This window comes from Osmerus eperlanus, chromosome 11 (assembly GCF_963692335.1).
Source record: "Osmerus eperlanus chromosome 11, fOsmEpe2.1, whole genome shotgun sequence".
NCBI lineage: Eukaryota > Metazoa > Chordata > Actinopteri > Osmeriformes > Osmeridae > Osmerus > Osmerus eperlanus.
The window spans coordinates 11,910,621-11,931,433 of NC_085028.1; the positions used below are offsets into that span (position 1 = coordinate 11,910,621).

The window sequence follows — 20,813 nt, forward strand, 5'->3', positions numbered from 1 at the left end:
GGGAGCTGGTGGGGGGAAGGGGTGACCAAGCCAATTATTTTCACCTATCTGCCGCTCCCTGCCAGCAGACATGTAATCTTAAATGGTCCCGGTGATCCTTGGGCAGACTTTGAGCCCACTGAGAATATGGTTTCACAGATGAAGCTGTCACAGGAAACAGCTTGTGTTCAGCAAGCTTTTCAACCCCTTCTCCTACCTGACGCATATAAGGGACTTTCTAAATTCTGAGGACTCCTTTTCACATCATCAATAACAATCATTTAGCGGTGGCCATATCAAATCACATACATGTTATATTACGCGTTTGGATTTCCTAAAATGAATGCTAATGGTAGTTTTTCTTTTTCACCTCCATGACATGAACTGCCAGTTAAAAAGCCTTTAAGTGTGTTCTGTTTTGTCCAAGGAACAAGGACAGCTGCAGGGGGGCGTATGAAATGATAATAGCAGCAGTGGCATCTCTCAGAGAAAGCAAGGTGGAATTTCAGCTCAGCGGACTGAGGCTGAGAGTGACGAGATGGAGAGGAGGATGCTGTTACAATCGGTGGATCAGGTGATCAACAGAAGCCCCACAAAAAGCAGGGGCACAGTACAAATCGTGTCCTGGTTATGACTTCACAAATAAAATCAAGGAACTATTGAATGTGAAATGCACATGGTTCACCTTTACTCTTAAAGTCAACTTGAGACATCTTGTAATGAGTCAGCCTTCCCCTATGGCAATCAGGAAATAGAAGATGAACTGGTTTAGGGCTGCTAAGGCGCTGTTGTGGCTGAGGCAAGGGAGGTGTGCTATCCAGTGTGCTATCCTTTAGCAGCAAAGAGGTATATGAAAAGACGGTAAAACACATCACAAATGCAATTTCTTCATCACAGTAGGTCACTCACTGGAAATCCTAGATCTCATTCAAAAAGTAGAACTTTTATTGTACAGCAGTACTTTATATGGAATATAGGGACAGTGAGGAAAGGTGGAAATGGGTAGGAGGAAGGGCTCTGTATGTGTGAAGAGACCTCTAAAGAGGAAAAGCCTAACTTCTATTTATTTTTTCTTCTTTTTTCCTGGTGCCGTGAACCATAGCAAAAATATGGGCAAAAAAACCAACAAGCACAGAAGTGATTCTATCTTTTCAAGATTGAACTCGTTACCTCTCTGTTGGCCCCCCAAGGGTTGGTTTCATTCTCCATCACACAATAGTTCAAATCCTTTAACGGCAGTTGCTAATAAACGGGTGTGGTTAGCCTTTGGTGTATTTAACAACAAACCCAGTGAGACACGGGCATTCAGTCCCCATGGTTTCTCTTCAGCCCATGCAAGGTGACAGCTTTACAAACCCTTAGTGTCTACATGGTCTCTAATTGTAAGGCTGCCTTCAAAGGCTCAGCAGTACTCCTTTACAACGAGGGTAAGAGCAAAAGCTGACAACAGTTGAATCAGTTGGCCTAATGGCTCATAAAATACTCTGTGCAGTAAAGCAAAGACAATATAGGTTGATTCTTAGGGAAATGAGCTGATGTTTCCCACAGAAAGTACCTACTTCTTCTATACTTACTGCAGTAACAGTATTTCCTAAGCTAAACTATTATACAAAATGGATGCCATTTTGTGTAAGGGTGCAAAGACCATGTGACATGCCAGGGATGCACTTTGTGTTGCAACAACTCTACTCATTGGAAGAGAAGAAAGTGTAAAATACATATTTGAAGAGTCCATTCCAAGAGTGTGATTCATAAGCTTATTTAATATGCATTTAGACACTGATTCTTGTTCATTTGATTTTGGACGTATACTTTGTGTTATGAAAGAGCATCTTTAAATGTGACGTTGAGCTGTCAAGGTTGTCTCTATGTTCCGTGTGTATGAGACTAATGTTAGGTTGTAATCTGAAGGAATACACCCTGGAGAGCCACACTATAGATCTATAAATATCATGCTTTAATTTTAGATTCCCTTTACTAGAGGCAAATAAGGCCAGCTTTTTTACTTTCCTAATGGATCTTACACAATGAAAGTGACAGGACATCAAAGTTGCATACAGAGGGCTTTCAGAGTCCATTAACATCTGTCTATGATTCTCCTTTTTGCCAGACTCAGTCTAAGAACACATTTAAGAAAATAAAGTACAGAACTGTCTACCTTGACTTTTTGCATTTGTGGTTAGTCTGAACATGAAATAACAATACCTTTTGTGGATTACAATAATACTTTTGTATGCAACCTTGAATTACACTCATATTTTTGAATAAACCAAAATAATAAAATATCAATGAATAAAACCATAAGAATAGAGTACATAATGAAATACATGAGACAGTTTCTCTGCCTCGTGTCAAAGTTGAAATCCAGAGAATGGTGATTTTGTTCTCGGAACAACTGTAACACCGCACATGCATCTTTTATGATCATGTTCATTTTGTGAATACCTCTGGTGTATTTTGGTCACACCACCCATCACCAGACAACCCTGATCTGGTCACATTTTAGTTTTTGCTTTGCAAAAAAGCACTATAATGTACAATATGACCACAATGTGCAGCATTGTAAGAGTACATTTTATTCTCCAGATCCAAACCACAAATATCTGACTGGAGTTATCTGGATGTATTATCCATTTATCATGTTGGCTCACAGACCCGAAGCAGTAATTTCGCTCCATGTGAAAAATAAACAAGAACGACATAAAGCCATTCATTGTTGAGTGTTTATGTTTACTATGTATTTAGCTCACAGCTTGTGGGGGGTCAAAATCTAGCTGAGTAAAACATTGCATTCGCTCGCTTTAACTGAATTATGGCTTTATCAAACATTGTTGAGGTTTAGGCAAACACACAGTGCCAATTTCACTTTCCTCCCTAAAGTCGAGTGAAGCCTCTTTTCTGTGGAAAACAGCACTGTCAGGACCTGTGTTTCAGGCCACCTCTTTGTGTCACTGTCATTTAGCATCTGCGCAGCTCTGTCAGATAGAATGCCACCCTAGAGCTGGCTACCAGCCCCCATCTGGGACAGGATGCTGAACAAAGGCCCCCGGATGATAGATGATGTTATACCACCGCCATTGTATTAGTGAGTAGAGGGGAGCGCTGCCTGACAACTTTTGATGGATAGCATTCTGAGAGTGTGTCCTGTTAGAGCACAGGGGAGAGAGAGAGACATCAAAGACCTAGGATGGACAGACAGTGAGAGACAGAATACGATCACACATTACAACCACCCAACTGCCTCGGCAACAGTCAGGTGAGACCAACTGCCTCAGCAACAGTCAGGTGAGACCAACTGCCTCAGCAACAGTCAGGTGAGACCAACTGCCTCAGCAACAGTCAGGTGAGAACAACCGCAGAAACTATAACAAGGAGGGTATTTTTTATTTTTTTTAAACACCTCAGCACTGATACCGTCCAACCACGCTTCACATAGGCATATTTTTGGGCGTTGGCTCTGGCAAGGACTCTGGGCACCCCTGTCTTTATTGTGAGTTCTGGCCGCCACCCAGAGGGTTTGTGTGTGAGTCATATGCTTGCTTGATAGAGAATGACAGGCCAGGCCACGGGCTGACGGCTCAAATGCCATCATGCCACACTTGGTTCATGGAGCCGCAGTGCACGACACAGCACCGCACAACCAAGCGCTACAGAGCACGGCCATTATGGCACAAAACATCTGCGTCTAAAGCACGCAAATATGTGTGAAAAAGCTAAAATAGTCAACTGCACTCTGATGGCCAAGTGAGTTCTATGCACACAGGGTAGCCTTGATTTGCAGTTGATTTGTGTGTCTATTTTGTTCAAAAACAACATGTAATGGAATTTTTTGCAAATTGAATGATAACATTTAGTCATTTTTTTAGCAGACGCTCTTATCCAGAGCGACTTACAGTAAGTCGATAACGATAACAACATTTATTTTCACAGTTTGATGGCTGAGATGATGGCTGATGCCGTTTCTCTGTTTGACGGCTGCGCTATATTCAGAGCTCTGAAGTCACATGTTGCCTAATTGTATTCAAATCCTGCATGCTAACAGGCAAACACTACAGACAGTCTTTCACTTCTGGAATACCAACTCAAAATAGAGTCCATGAGCAAGAGACACAAGACTGGGGTGAAACCAAAATAGAACCCTGACCTTGCTAAAAAGCATCATGTCATATCTTATCACATCAAAGCTAGGCTGCGGTACGCAGAACACTCAGCTCCCTGGTGCAGAAAACGAAGGCTATGGCAAAATAAAACACAATCCACGGTAAAACTCCCTTTTGTTGGATGTCTCTGTACATAGCAATAGTGGTAAATCAAGTATGAATGTGTGCCATGATCTTGACAAAAAATGAAGACATTGTAGCACTGAGGAGGACATATCAACGCTTTGGAACGCAAGGTCAAATAGCAATGTGTTCCATGTGGGACATCACCTTGAGCTCAGAAAATGTCAATATTTTCACAGAAACACATCTCATTGTCTGAGAACTCTCGTTATCCTCACTGACACTCGCTTCCTCAGTTTGGTCAACATGGTTTAGTCATAGGAACTACAAACCATCTGTCCATGCTGCTGATGTTTTTTTTTCTGTCACACTGGCTGTGTGGCAAGTACATGTTGGTTGGTGCATAAAAGACATTTGACCTCTAACAGCACCCGCCCAAATGCCAAGTGTGATTTGAGTTTGACACACCTGGCAACAGCGCAACAGACCTTTAGACATGTGCGATTGACCCCCGGCTGTATTTTGTTCCGGCGGCAAGTGGCCTGCTTCAGGGAAGCAGCTCAGGCAGCAAGAGCTAATGTAGCAGCAAAGGATACGGACCAGCTGCGCTCTCTAAGGGTCCAGAAGGAGGAAATGGAAGTTCCTTCTGGCTGAGAGACGGGAGAGACTGAGGGAGATGCATCCGCCAGTTGCTGCACCACCTCTGACTGGGTGAGGAAGGAGGGAAGGGGGGTCAAGAGAAGGCTCCTCTATTTACGCCTGGATGTGTAACTAGGGAACAAGGAGCTCGCAAAAATGGGCCACGCTCATTAACCCCCATGTTTACGCTGGGAAAATGTGGTTTTAAGATTGCCAGGGTCCAGGTGCTTTACCCAGTGCATGTTCGAGCTGTGCAGCCTTTGCACATAGTTTATCTGCAGAGGGCGGATGGGGGCGGTGAGGCAGAGTAATAAACTGTGACAGTTCCTTGCCAGGGATGAAAAAATATTAAATCTTTCCATTTTCCGAGATGGGGGTCCATTTTCATTTTTCACTGCTTCCTGTGCTCCGCAGATAGACATAATAGAGGGAATAAATGTCTCTCTGTCTAGGATATTTGTGCCAGACAAATCAATCAATTAGCTGTAAGCGCTCAGAAAAGTCCCTTTCTCATTATGCGGGGGGGGGGGGGGGGTGGGGGTGCAGCACACAGAGGCTCACACTGCAGAGTGCACTTACTCGTGCGCACAATGAGGTCAGCACGTGACCCCCTCCAGCACCGGGTACACACACACACATCCCTTCTGCAGAGCTCTGGGCAAAGCGTTGAGGACCATCTGAGTGAACCCATAACATTATGCCATCCTGACACATCTCAGCAGAACACACAGATTGCTCACTGTGCATGTTGCGAAATGCACGCTACTAAAAATATATATACGTCTGCAACTGTGCTCAAGAGAATTACATAGTAGAGTATCGTCCGTTTGGGTGAATTTATTTTGCATGGAAATGAAAATGAAATGGAAATTCTGGAATTCAAAGTTTTGCTTTTGGAAGCATCCCTTTTAACATAGTGGCCACATTGTAGTAAAACAAAAAACACTAAAGGTCTCAACGGATGTGATAATTTTAAATAACCAACAAAGTGATACTGATGAATTGCCTTGCTTTTCTTAATTGCATTGAGATTTGTCTTGGGCTCTATATGTGTACATCACACAGCTTGGTCTTGAGCCCTGAGGTGTCTGGGTTGAAGTCATTTATTGATTTATAGGTTGCTGACACCTTCTGACATTATAATGCAAATATGAATAATACATTTACATTCAAAGACACTGAGAAAGCAAGATAGCAATGACATATACATACTCTAGTTGTGGACTGCATTAGCTGAGTAAACAAATATTTTAGTCGAATGTCCTGTGATATTTTATTTTATATTGACTGATTTTAAAACTAAATATGTGGTGAGAAAACAACATTTTCAAGAACGGCTAAGCAGTTACTAAGTTTAAAGTTTAAGGAGGAAGCTTGTCTGATAAGAAGGAATGAACTGATTATAATGGATTTAATTCGTAATTTAGGAAAGGATGCAGCATAGGCATGAAGTGTAACCTAGGGGAACAGTTTTCTAGTGTATGAATCAAAGGGAATTAAGTGGATTGAGAAAGCCACCTTTTGTTTCAGAACAATCCAGTGTATCTCAAATCCACACCATGCTAAATCAGTTGTGTTAACATTATCTATATCTAGAAGAGCACAACAAATGAGTCTGAACACACAAAGCATTCATGCATCAGAGCGTCAGATACCCATCCTTGAAATTTCTTGAATTCAAATGCTACAGAACACTTAATGGTGGTTTATCTCTCTCCCCCTCACGATTCTCTAGGGCATTCAAACGGGTGGAAGACTTCATCTCTGTCAGATTAAAACTCTTTTCAAGGCGTGTGGGATGACTGAACCTCAAATACAAGAGACGAAAGACAGTTATAAAGGATTTAGCTCTCAGGGGGTTTAAGGTTCTTCATTATGCTGCATTTGAGAAATATAGAGAAAGATTCTTACTGTTTCTTGTGAAAAGCGATACATTCAGGGTAAATACAAAATAAATAAAAATGCAACACCTGCCATAGCCTCAGTATGGTCTATATAATTTTTATCCTGGTTTATGGAATTTTATAAAAAAGGTTTTCGTTGGGTATCATGTATTATTACTCTATTTAGATTAATCAATTCTTGTTATTACACATATTACCCAGCTATCTCTGTCTCTCTCTCTCTCTCTAGCCCCCGTCTCTCTCTCCTCTTCTATTTAATCTCAATTAATATGTTGCTTTGCTCTTGCTAATGGCAAACACAATGACAGAGGGTTTTTTCAGGCACCAAGGGATAATATGGAATCCCATGGGAACATACACTATAATTTGCGCCAAAGCTGGTAACTACTTCCTGTCTCATTTATGCATGCATTATTTCAGGAAATAAAAGAATTCCCACCTGCCTATACACTGCTTCTACTACTATAAACACACACTATCCTACTTGAGTAGCTATGCACTTGTGTTGCTCATGCTGCAAATTAAATTTACAACACATCATAGAAGATGAGCAAATAAAAAGAATAAATGATCACGTAAGACCAAGTGACACAAGAGATGACAGAAAGGTGCACGTCTGCATGGATAACAAGGACTGCATCGTTGTGGAGTCTCAGATGGCATGGGTTTTCTGCATGACAGAGTTTGCGAGCTGTGCGCATGAAAAGTGGTTTGTAATGTTGAGACTCCCCTGACACTCATTCACTGATGATCAATTTCCCATCCTCCATCGTCTAACCCTGCCCTCACATATCAACATCAATCCAACACAAGTAAATACAGTGAGTGGCTTAATGCATTTTCCTCTCAAGGGATTCCGTCGACCATCTCAAAGGTAAATTAATAAATAAATATCCTGGCAGAGTGGTCGAGAGGTGAATTGTCCTCTTCTGAATGCTAATGCATCCCACTGTTTTGTTTTCTCCCAGCCAATAATTGACAATGTAATTCTGTAGAGTGTGACAATGTTATACAGTAATGCATACATTGCTTCAAAAGCTTAGGCTATAAGCACAAACTGGTAAAGTCCACTTCAAATAGGAATGGTGGTCAACCCTCATTAAACCTATCAAATAGTATGACTGCAAAGTCAGCGCGTGCTCTTGTGGAAGACTAATTAGTCTGACTTTGCCATTCAAACTGCAATCAGAACTTATACAAAACACAGGCTGTCACAATCATCTTGATTAGGCCTAACTAGTTTTATCTACACAGACACATCCTTGGTTAATTCTGCAGGTTTTTTGAATCATTAAAACAATGTTTACTTCGCATTATGGCTCCAGTCCAAGTATCCAAGTCGAATATCCATATAATCCCTTGGCAATGACATGAAGGACAAACAATGAGCTGAGGAGGTCAGAAGCAATAATCAGAGGTGCTCAGGGCCAAAAAGCAGATAGAAACATAACACATTTGCTTAGGCTGTGCTTAGCTTCTTTATCTTCCACCCTACCACTACAGAACACTATGATTAATCCCTCACTGTAGGTAATCCAGAGCACTACCCCCCAAGCCACCACAGGCCTCGGCCTGTATCAACCTTTGGTCGTCAACAGCAGGATAAGGCATCCCACTATGAGGGGAGATGGTGGCAGATCTCCCTAAACCGGTGCTCTTTGACCCCATCTGAAGACGGACAGACAGGTTCCATCCTCTACATGTCCAATTACAGGGACCAGGTGCACTGTTTTGTTAACTCTGAGCTCGCTCACTGTAGATTTGAGCAACTGGAAGGATCAAGCGTTCAGACTGGGCTAAATTGACAGCCCTGGCTTGTTTCCTGTGACAGTTTGCCTGTATTTCTCTGTCTAAGCTGTCTCGGATGGAGTGATGGAGAAGAGGAGCGGGCTGTCTGGAACCAGAACATTTATGCTGATCTCACTGGCATCAAACATGGCAAGAAATGGCATGCCTAGTAGGTGGTCTGAATCTAGTGCAATCACAGAGGTTTCTTTATACAGAGCTGTGCCTCATTATCGTCATGGCACATATACTGTTTTGACTACACCTGATGCTACAGGTCTTTACATGTTTTAATCTCTTCCTACAACAGCTAATCTTATGAATGTTTTAGACATGTGTTCTCTGCTATACAGTACCTGCATATGTTTATGTACAGAACAATGTATTATAATTTACAGGTTGCATTGCTATCATTTATAATTGTAGAGCCATATGATAGATATGTTCTGGGGAAGAAAAAATATATATGTGGCATTGTACTTAACATATTCTAAAAACACATACAAAGCAAATGTCTTTGCCATGGAAAAGGAGAATGTGGAAGTTCCTTGTCACTCGGGGAACAACGGCTGCACTAAGGCCAACTATTGGGGCACTGATGAGCTATTGACCTATACATGACACTTTCGAAAAGGACAGTTCCAAATATTGACCTTTTAAGAGGGAAAATAAACAAAGCTTCTCAAAACTAGCAACAGTTCTAGTGCCAGAGGTCAAAAGCAAAGATCCAAAGAAGCCATTTCAGTTGAAACATTCCGCTAAAAATAAAATGGCAACTAGCTATTTGCCAGTAGGAGCCAGTGGAACAGGCAAGGAATATTTTAATATTTAAACATTGCACAGGGCACAGTTGATGCAAGTGCTGCTGACAGTCTTGTTGCAAGAGGCAACTGCGACGTGCAAACTGTGGCTCTGAACTATGCATGAGTGTTAATTGAAAACATTGCACAACTCCGTCCTCACTGAAGCGTGTCATTGGGAAGGAAATAAGGAGGAGCTCCAATAATACGGAGAGACAGCACTGATGATTTAAGAGCACCTCTCACTGTGCCATAAGCAAACAAATAAGGCCAATGTTAAGTACACATCTAATTGAGCCAAATGGGGATCTAAGCTGAAAGCTTCTACAAAAACCTGTGAAAATGTAATGATTACCTGTCAAACCTTTTCCAAGTTCAAAAAAGATACTTGAGTGTTGAGGGCCGTTTAGGAATACATATCCTACATTACTTGCACCTACACGTGTTCCTAATCAATGTTGATAAAAATTGCAATCTGTTGAGGGGCAACTCTATTCCTTCATGCCATTGCAGCATAGGTGTGTGCACTGTATGCAGGATGGTACACCCTGATAGGAGTTTGTAAACAAGCTGCAAAGACTGAGTCCATCCCTTTTTCCTTCAGTCACAACAGTACTGATTTAAGGGGATCACTATAAAATACCTCCCATTAACCAAGCTTAGTTATATCCACATTAGTTGACACTTCATCAGATACTGTGGTAACAGATGAGTGATGAGTACTGCTCTACTATCAGGGGGAAAACAAAGTGTAACAAAGCATTCAGGGTATGGGACACTGTTTCAGGTCTAGCTTGCAGGTGTGGTATTGCTCTACCAATGACAATAAGTGATAGGAGAATCCCATGACACAGTTCCAGTGCCCCTCTGACTCTATCCAACTCCCCGCCCCCATTCCCTGACCCTTATTTCCCTGTTGGTCAGTCCGTCGCAAATCCGAAAAGCCTCCCAGCATCTCCATGGCGACGGGCCCCAGTTGAACAGATGGCCTCAGTGTGCCGAGCGGCAATTAAAGAGGGAGCGTGGAGCTGGGGAAAGAAAGTGGGTCAGGATCAGGGGGAGTGGGGCGGGGAACGTGAAGCTGCCTATGCCTCAGGACTGCGTGTGGATGTGCACTCGCGCACTACAGTGCACACACATACACTCACAAACACACACACATTCATGGTCCACTGCACTGCTTCCTCTCTCCCCATCCCCTAGCAAAAACAAATAGCCTCCCGTCCCCCCCACCATGAAACATCAGCAGAATGAGCCGGGGAGGGGAGGGCTACCGTGCTGAGGCAGAGCAGAGGGCAGGGGCATCAGCCCCCCTATCCCTAAACATAACATATCTATTCACAGAGTAGACAGAAGTCAAGGAAACTTCCCCCAGAATTACACATTGGCAAATCCAAGCACCCTATCAATAGGCTTAACCCTTTAAATCCCAGAGAACGTCACACAGAATCAGACCCCTGTTGTCAGGATTACTTCCACAAGAGCACCGCTCTGGCAGGGATTGCATTTTCTCTTTCCGAGTTCCCATTAATTTACAAACAGCAGGGATAAAACACCCCCTCAACCATGTGGGGCGAGTCCAATTGGTTTCATCCTCCCACTATTTTCAGCTAGCATTTTCAAGATCCATTGAACCTGGTCTGGACAGACGTTCATCCATTCCAGTGCATAGGATACCGTTGCTTTCCCCCTTGTTCTGCAAGATCTAGCTAAGCTTTCCAATCATTTAAACTTATAATTGCTTTAATTAAACCAATTCAGCCGACCACATTATTACCAGAGCGTTACTACACTGATAATTAATTTCCAGTTCTATGTTTTCATACGAACTGGAACCGGTAAAATGTTTGTTTCTGACGGCAGCATTATTAGGGTAGAGGCGGTCTTTGGAGGTCTGCAAATCTCCTAAACTGAAGCTTAAAAAAAAGTGTAACGAGCTGGAAAAAAGTTGTACAAACTTTTATTTGCAGTTCTGTTCAGCCAGCAATCCCAAGGTGCTCAGTAACAGAGATCCAGCCAGGAACACAATTTCATGGTGAACTGGAGTCAACCCTGAAACACAGCCTCATTCAAAAAGCGTGGCCTCCCCAGCCCCCTTCTTGACTCCCCTTAGTGCCTTCATGTAAATCTGCCTTTCTCTTTTACCTTTTGCAGTTTTCTTCCCCTTGCAAATCATTTTTCCATGAATCAGAGAAGGAAGCACGGTGCTCTAAGTCATTCTACAGTACAACTCTGAACTTGGCAACCTAAACGTCGACAAGCAGAAGCACAGTATTTTGTTTTAAGGGGCCTGCTGCTAAATAAAGGATAAAATGGCTGCCGTTTCACATTTCCATTTTTTATCACTTGCTCTTTTGTACTCATCCAGTTTCAGCCTTTATGAAGCTGAAAGTGCCGGTATGACTCCCTCGCCAGAAGCATATACACTACATGACCTCTTGCAACTGGCAAGGAACATTCAGCACAGAACAAGTCCACATATCTAGGCAGGAAATAGAGTATAAGATTAACATAATATAGAAAACGTCTAAGCTAAATCACTGTACTGTTACAGTATCATAGCTGTTCTTCATTATCAGCCTTGATTCAGCCTGTGCTTTTGCAACCAGTCATGTGGGTGGGGGTCATTGCGTAGGCTTTCCAGTGCATGCCAGCGCAGTATGTACACATGTGCAGAAACACATGCCGTCGTCGAAACCTATGGCCAACTTGAGCTGCCCCCCACGCCCAAACCTTCACTCTCACCAGTCCTGCCTGACGCAACTCCTGGCACCGTGCATGCCAACAAAGACTTGGCTGGCCCAGCACAGACAGCCAGACAGGCCGATCCATACCATTCGCAGACTTCTTAGCCCTCTCCAGCTCTCTGACTGGTTAATTCCACCACCGAGCCTACAGTCATGCGTAGATTATGCTGGAGGAGAGAAAGCTCCCATGTGGGATCTCCTGGTAAAGATATTCCAAGCGAGTGTGGATGCAGGATGGGGTGGAGGGATGTAGAGATGGAGAACAGGAAGAAGAGACAGTGCTCCGGGACACAGCGGCCTGGAGAGATGAAGGAGGAGAGACGGGGAGAGCTATATCTTCTCTCTGGGGAGAACTGCTCCCCCCCTCCCAGCGTCTCTCTGTGAAAGTCAATCCTGAGGCTTCATGGGGAGGTGCTGAGCTCTGTCTGTCTGTCTGTCTAAATGTGTGGTGCAGACCCTGAGAGGCTGAGCAAATCACATACAGTATTTATGAGGAGGAACATTAGGAGCATCTTACTTCATCACCCTCAGACAAACAGCCTCTCTAAACTTTTGATGACAGTGGATCGGGCACTCCCTGTTCTCTCATCTGAAGAGGTATAACAAAGGATGAATTATTATTCTCCCGGTCCAGAGACGTTTGTGACAAACAACTTATCCAAGGGGTGGTTTGATTGTTCCGGACACAGAAAAGAAAGAAAAGTACACAGAAGAGAAAAAAAAAGAACAAAAAAAACATTGGTAGTAAGAGGCAATGCGCATGAGAATCAGAAGCTTAGCCTAAATGGGTGTGACTCACTGACAGTTGTGTCATTTGCAACTCTATAAAGCCACCTCCTCAGGTAGCCACAACCTCACCCATACCATGCAAAAAAGACTGCATGGTATGGGTGAGGTTATCGATTTAAGCTTCAACCCCCCGAAAACTGTCCATTATCTATTTCTCTCTCGTTATCCCTCCTCTCTCTCACTCTCTCTCGCTCTCTATCTCTTTCTCTCTCTCTCCTTCCATATTCCACTCTCTCTTTTTTGTATTTTCTTGTTAATTTTTCTGTCATTCCATCCCTATCTTATTCAAACAGGCACACACACAAACACACAGAAAGAGCAAAAACACCACACACATCTATCCACATACACACACACACAAAAACACAAAAATGTCCATGCAGAAACCCTTCAGTGTAGAAACATCCACACAGATACACTTCAATGACAGTGAGAGGGAGGTGAACATACAGGTGTGGGCAGATCTGACTTCCTGAAAACGCTGCAGCTTTAAAATGAAACTCGGTCGAGCTTGAAACTGGGGAATCGATAGCAGACTACATTAGTTACTCTGGATTTGGACCCTGCTGGGCACATGGAGGGATCAATGCCAAACGGCAGGCCATCTCTGCGTTTATCTTCATCTCTCTGTAAAGCTGTCTATTTGTCTATATCTACAATTCAGTCCAGAGGGCAGTATCAAAGCAGGGAGATAGGCAGTGGGCATCTTATCTGAGAGATTTCACCCGATACACCCACATTCTGGCTTTTCATGTGCAGTCTCACAGGGCAACAGAAAAAAGATATGACTCTGCTAAAGATCTCAACCTTCATGTTTTAATAATCTGTGGTTAAATAAATACATGTGAATAGACTGACAACACAGATTTGCATGAGAAGGCTGTATTGGAAGGTGAAACCACATCTGCAGGATGGAGATGACCTCTGCCTGTCTGTTTGTCTGTCCCTCTTTGGGACTAGGGCATCGAGGAGCTTTGCACGAAGCTTCAGTGCTGTGGGAGCTTAGCTATCTGTCAGGGAGAATAAATAAACCTGTGTTTGTGTTTTCTAAGCAGACCCCCCTCCCGTCCCCTACCCCTATTTACAACCAAGCTGTTGCTTTGAAGCACAGTCGTCTCCCGGAGAGTTATCGTCTCAGAATATTAAATGAGAGAACACCATCACTCATTAAAAAGGGAAACATTTCATGTAACAGACCCCCTTTTGTGTCCCGCTTTAACCAGTTGCCCTTGCAGCACGCATACATCCAAATAGAGATCCTCATGGAGAAAGATATGATAGATATAACAAGGAAAACTGCAGAAAACTGAATTCATGAGGATGTTTGGTGATTTCATTGAATAAAAATTGATAAGAAAACAAGCATGGACAGTTAATTCAACTTGTCAGGCCTTCTCCTAGAGTCCTGTTTTACATATATTCCACAGGGTTGTTCCCCATACCATATTGTTCTCTTATCCATAGACATTGATCCTTCTGGCCTGGACTCTTTTATGTAGGCACATCAGTCCAGATGTCTGTCATAAATTGACTACTCAGACAAGAAGAGAGAGGGGGTTGGGCACTCCTGTGATCAGATCTGCTTTATTTCAAAGGCATAAAAGCTTTAGCGAGGAAACCAAGAATTATCCGTTCCTTCAATCCCGGATCGGCCTATGACTAACCACCCCCACAAGCAAATCCTGACACCATGTGCCAAGGATGCCTTGTATAGTGTGTTTATCTCTAAAACTACAGCAAAGAAACCCAAGTCTAAATTAATCTGAAGGATGAACATAACACATGGAATATGGTCTCAACAACACAGAATGGACCAAGCTAGCAGTTTCAGTGAGAGACTGTTTACAGTTGGTCACTAATTCCGACACCTTGGACTGAGAAGTGTGTAGTTACTATGATTAGTCTTCTGGGAGCCATTGGTGAGTAAAGCCATCTTGTTAGTGTGGACAGAGTACAGTCAGCCCTCAGACGTGGGTTTATTTAGTTTTTTTTCAGAGAGGATTTAGAGAGGACCCTAACCCTTTACATTATATTTCTTAATAAGTCTGCATACTGCCGCTGGAAAGGCACTTTCACAAACAGCGTAAAGGTACAAGAACAGTCAGTCAAGCTCCTGTTCTATGAAGAATCTAAGCATATAATCTGTAAAGCAAGACTGGAATCAGCGAATCAGATTAATACCAAATCAGAACGAGCACTGGTGAGATTGGATTCCCTTTATTGATTCCCTTTTTCCTTACTTCAATGATTCTGTGACTTGAGCTGAAACAGAACAGGATTTCAAGGATTTGAAGCAGAAAATTGCAACTGAAGTTTGCAGATAAATATGGGCTCCATCCTGATCCAACATGTGTGCTGTGATGTTAGGAAGGTGGGAGATCGTGGAGACACTTTAGCAGTAAAACAACCACAACCAACCAGCCAACTCGATGGTAAACTCCAAGCCCATGCGCTATTAGAACAGAGCCCACTGACAATGCCCTTTATTGAAATATTTCCTGGTCAAACAACTGAGCTGAATGTTAGACTCAAACACATTTTGAACTGTGCTCCCTACTGGATTGTATGTGAGACAAAGATAGAGAATGTGTTACAAAGGCCTAGACTATAGGATGCCTACTAAAGGAGTCGATACAGGACAAATATGAGGCAAATTCAGGGAGTATTCACATAAAGATTCGAATAACAGACTTCTTCCCCATTAACAATATGGACTACGTACACTGCAGGCTCTTAACAATAAGGAGGGGAACCTAATTTAACATTCAGCCTTTAATACTAGTTGTGCTTTCATCCGTGAGCAGAGAACACTCCATTCTGCCATAACCTTTCCATTATTTAGGTTCAGGGCTTATCATGATGTTTTATTCATCTGTTGGCCGATACACTGCTTCTGTGCAGGGGACCACAATACCAAAAATGCTACAAGGAAATAATGACAAAAAGAAAAGCTTTTAAAATTAAACATCTTATGTGGTGCATTTGGCAGATTTTATTCAACTCATCCCTTATTCTCCTACAGATATACTGATGAAATAATCATTAAGAAATGAAAAATTGGGGACCATCCATTTGCAAAAAGAATCAACTGTGATGCTGAACGGAAAGTGCATTCATGCGTAGATAACCCAACACTGTTTTGACAAGGACTTACTTTATATCTGACATCCAAGCCATAATAAGTTCAAATACACAAACAGGGTTGACAAAGTTAGTCCACAATTGCCTCCATATGCCTTAAGGGAAAAAGATGGATTAAATGTGCAGTGTGTGGCCTCCTAGCTGCTCACCCAGGGCTGGGAGCTCTCTCCCATCCATCACCTCAGCAGGGACTACAGATAGACTCCCCAGGGGAGAGGGCTCCCTCCCATTTGCATTCACACTCAAACCATCAGTCCCACTGATACAGAAAGACTCTTTCTGTATCTTTAACAGCCCTGACTGTGGTCCACCAAATTGCATGCAATGCGTAATGGTTTAGTAATTATGGGTGTCTTGACAGTGAGGAAAAAAAACTGTGTTAAAGAACACAGCTTTTCTTTCTGACTGCATCCACCGAGAATGTTCCTTTCTATGGCCCTGAAGTGCTGCCCACATCACACACACCAGCACTTTCAGACACTTTCTGCTTCCTAGCACATCAAATATTGATGACAGTTCCTTGACCTCTGTCATACGTATCAGTTTGTCATTACTGAGATACCATAGACAGAAACACATAGAATAAACACATGAGGATGCACTCTCGTTAGTTTTTGTGAGCAATCAATACAAACCTTTTTATGAGTTGACCCAGAGAGCATCTGAAGCAGGATAATTTGCTTGTCTGCTGCCAAGTTATTAGTGGGATTACATTTCTAAACGAGAACATTGAAATTCATAGTATTTGTGTATGCTGTGCATCCAATCTTCTGTGCTCATTTCCCAAATGATTAATCCATCTAAATGAAGTAAGAAATCTCCTTAACCTGTCACTGGAGCTGACACCTACTGTATATGGGCACAACCACTTGGAGACTACAAGGCCCTGACATGTCCAAAACAGGGACTGTACACCAAAGCAGGTCACAGACAATTGAATACTGAATTTGAATTCAAAGGAAAGTAAAAGAAATTAATGTGAAACCAATAAAGCTGCATATTACCCACTATAAAAGCTCAACATTTTACAACAGTGAACTGAACGTTTACAGTGAAGATCATACTACTAAAATTGTATTTTAGGATTCGAGGAAAGCCTCTCTCTCCTCACAGCGGAATAGGCCTACTAGAAAGTTAGCTATAACTGAAATGAGAGCAAAAAGAACTCTTCACAAAGCCTGTGAGAAAATGAGGTCATATCTTCATACGATAGATTGAGATCTCAACACTCTTGCAGACAACAATATGTTGGAAGAGGGGAGATATTAGGTATTCTGAAGACATTTTGATAGAGAAAATTTGATCAATGTATCATCAGTGCCTAAATCCTCTTAATCCAAGATACACATTCATGAAATTGCTGCATGACTTCTAAGATCATGTGCTTTATGAACATTATCAGATGAATCAATCAACACCCTGCATATTAGTTCTGTGTAATTGCGTATGCCTTACACATGAGTTTATAGTAAGTGGTGTCATACCATCACCCTATCTTTACTTTTGATGACAAAGTTCATACATGTTCACTAATCTCCTTTTTAAATAACCAAAGCTTCCTTTGTCAAGCATGCCTGTATTTAATTAGGCAAGATGGATGGGGATTGTGGTGACATGCATCTGTTTGAGCAATTCCACTTGTTTGTGCATTTGAGAAATCCAAGTAGTCTGCAGAACATGTTGTATATCACTTAGACCATCAAAGGCACAAGGCATTTATGGCGATCCCCTTTAACCTTGGGGTGAAAGACCAATTCCTGCCAAAGCATGTCAAAAGAACCAACAAAGTATGGGCACAAACAAAAGGTTTGCAAACCCTTTACATCTTGCAAACATCAGTTGACATGAATTACCTAGTGTATACACCAATGAGTAATAACTTGTCTGGCCTTTAAGCAAGATAACATATATCATGTTGAAATACAATAAAACCCTGTAAAACATGGACACAATGATTTCAGTAATAAACAACACCACTCGCACTATTACTTATAAAGACCCATTTTCTGACATTTTGATGTGCAATATTCTCAACTGTTTCATTCCTTTGGTTGAACAGCTTCAAAGATATCCAACATGAATCCCAAGAGAACCAGTTAATCCTGATCTTCTCCACAAGCAAAGGGATCATCTCAATGTAAATCAGACAGGGCTTTTGATCAAAGGCGAGCATCAGTCTTAAACAAGTCATACCGCATAAGACTCAGTACCGAGCAAGGTCAACATCTTAAAGCACTATTTCTGTGTTCTGGCCAGTCTAAAGGAGGTGAATGGACAAGATCTAGAGGAAACTTGGTGTGTCCCATACATGAGGGACAAATTGCATACAAGGAAACTGCCTCTACACTCAATCTGCAGTAGATGTAATTTTGCAGTTCATGGGTATGTAGTTCAAAGAGATATCAGGATACATCATGAAATCAGTCAAATTATTTACCATAAATCAAGCTGATTGCATCATTCAGATGACAAGAATTACATGACAAGGCATCACCAAGGTCAAGCCCTTTTAGGAAACATTAAAGTTTCAAGGAAGCAAGCCTGTTAGCTGAAATCCCTTTGCATAATGGATTCATGTCTTGGGCTCCAAGCTACATGAACAGACAGGATTAGCTACCCTTCTGCCACACACATATCATTATTGTGTTACTGCAAGGCTATTCTCCTTGACACACTCCTGATGCCTTCAATTTGGATTGACACATCACATACATAATCATGTATGTCCCTTCAACCTGACATAGAAGCACCTGATGTGAAAGTTGTGATTGTTTGTCCTCTGCATTGCCAGGATAAAAGCCTGCTTGATTAGTGTACTTATATCTTAATTGTGACCACAGTCGATAATTATTTTGTTTTAACCATATCATTTGACACTTGAAACCATATTTCCTGTGCCAGGATGTTGACCCTGTTTAAAAAGTACCTTTAGTAGGCTTATATAGTTTTCCATAGAGCAACAACATTCAAATCTTCAAATGCAATCCGTTTAATGAAAACAGATAGGCGGAGACCTTGCAATAGAAGATCCATACAATTCATAAAATTGCTTTTCTTAATCTTCATTGAATATAAAGGGAATAATCTCTGCTTTACCTGCAATCAAGGTACATTTTGCATTGATGACATCCCAAGGCTGAGAGTTTAATGTAATCCTATTAATTTGCACAGGTTATATTTGAGTTGGTTGCTCATTAAATGGTTTGCATACATTGCTTTGTGATGCAAATAACTCAATCCTGTATACTGTAGCCTCTATGCAATTGCAGTACTGACTCAAATAAGTGTTTAAAATCATTGTACATCTTAGGACTAGTTTATGCTTGGCCTTGCATGTTAGAGCTACCTAGAAGAATGTTTATGAAGTTTTAACGGCCAGATGCCTCGCACATCACTATCGCCATCTATCTTTCAGCACTGTTGTTGCGCTGTGAACAAGCAGCCAAAGTAGCAGCCTATTTCTCACTCACTGGGGATTTTTCTATTTAGATTTTCAACGTTTTTCAAGTATGCATCTATCCTGTAACCTCAAGAGATGAGTTGAAAATAAATGTTACTGACCTGTAAGGGGTGATTAAGGTATTTAGATGTTGAGTTGTGTTCCAAACAATAAACAAAGACCACAAATGTGAATGGATTTTAAGCTGTTTCTGAAATTAAATGTGTACTTACCTTGGATGTTAAAAGCCAGTAGGAGTATCCAAAGAGTTGTAGACATCGCCATGGCACTTCAACCACACGGACCTTTTCTGATACCCTTAGTGGATGGCTACGTTCACTCGAGACGATATGGACTAGGCATGCAAACTTCAGCGCAAATTCCTGTCCGTCTGGACTGCTCCGTTAGCTTGAAAAGATGCTGTACTTTTCAAAGTATATAGGCCTACTTAAAGCATCAATAAGAGTCCACGGCTATTCCAATAACAGCTCTGGTAGCTTTGAATTGTGCTTCGTGATTCAAATCGGTGATCGAGTAGATCGAAGAAAGATTAGATCTCCCTTACAAAATGAATCCAAAGCGCGTTAAGCACAAGCGAACGAGATGAGCTCAGTTCTGCAAAGGGCACAACAGATGAATAAAGGCAAACAGAAGATGATCAAAAGCCGTATAAGTTCTGTTCAGGTTGTAAATTACATATTCCTCAGTCTACCTTGAATCCCGTATTCATCCAGTGCTGCAGTTCGGAAGTGGAGGACCCCCTTCTGGTATTTTAGAGTACAGGCTAGGGGGCGGGAGATGCTCCAATGACAAGTTCCAGAAACAGTTCGTTCTTCTAAATGGCGCATAAACCGCAGGATAAAAGAACAGGAATCCAGTTGCCTATTGTATTGATCTGTCCTGATACTTTAAAATTAGACAAATTGAGATTGCGGCTCCGTGCCTATGGTAAACAGTAGTTCGCTTCTATAGGACTTTTTTAAGTATAAAGAAAATATCTGAGCCCTTTTCACGGAATAGGCTACAATGTAGCCTATGATCCTGCGATGAAGACTGTCCTTAAAACCGCCACAACCTGAACTGCCAGAGAAGCTGACAATCGCCTACGCTGAGAGATGAGAATCGTATGACGTTAGACAAGGAGGAGCCAAGGCGGCAATGCTGGCCTACTATGGGCTATAGCCACGGAAAGTTTTTACTCAGAAAACCTCGCTTTCCATAAGTTTTTGACTTATGTCTCACTGGCTGTCGCCTCTTATTGTAAACACACCAGTTCCTTATTTTGGATCAGTCAATGAACCAACATAATGCGTTTATCTAAGTTTACTTTATGTTCCTGCCTGGTAGCCTACATTTCATGCTGTTCA

The 20,813-nt window shown here is 42.0% G+C and overlaps 1 protein-coding gene across 5 annotated transcripts in view; it reads right to left on the minus strand.

Annotated features, from left to right (window-relative positions):
* The window catches only part of nectin1b (nectin cell adhesion molecule 1b), a 99,828-nt gene extending 79,286 nt beyond the window's left edge, over positions 1–20,542 (minus strand). For 4 of the 5 annotated variants that reach the window (XM_062473597.1, XM_062473600.1, XM_062473598.1 and 1 more), the window contains exon 1: positions 19,680–20,542. In XM_062473597.1, the coding sequence (XP_062329581.1) occupies positions 19,680–19,731 (52 nt within the window). In that variant the 5' untranslated portion in view covers positions 19,732–20,542. The remainder of the gene's footprint in view (positions 1–19,679) is intronic. The other variant, XM_062473599.1, reaches the window with a different exon arrangement.
* Between the last annotated feature and the right edge of the window lie 271 nt (positions 20,543–20,813).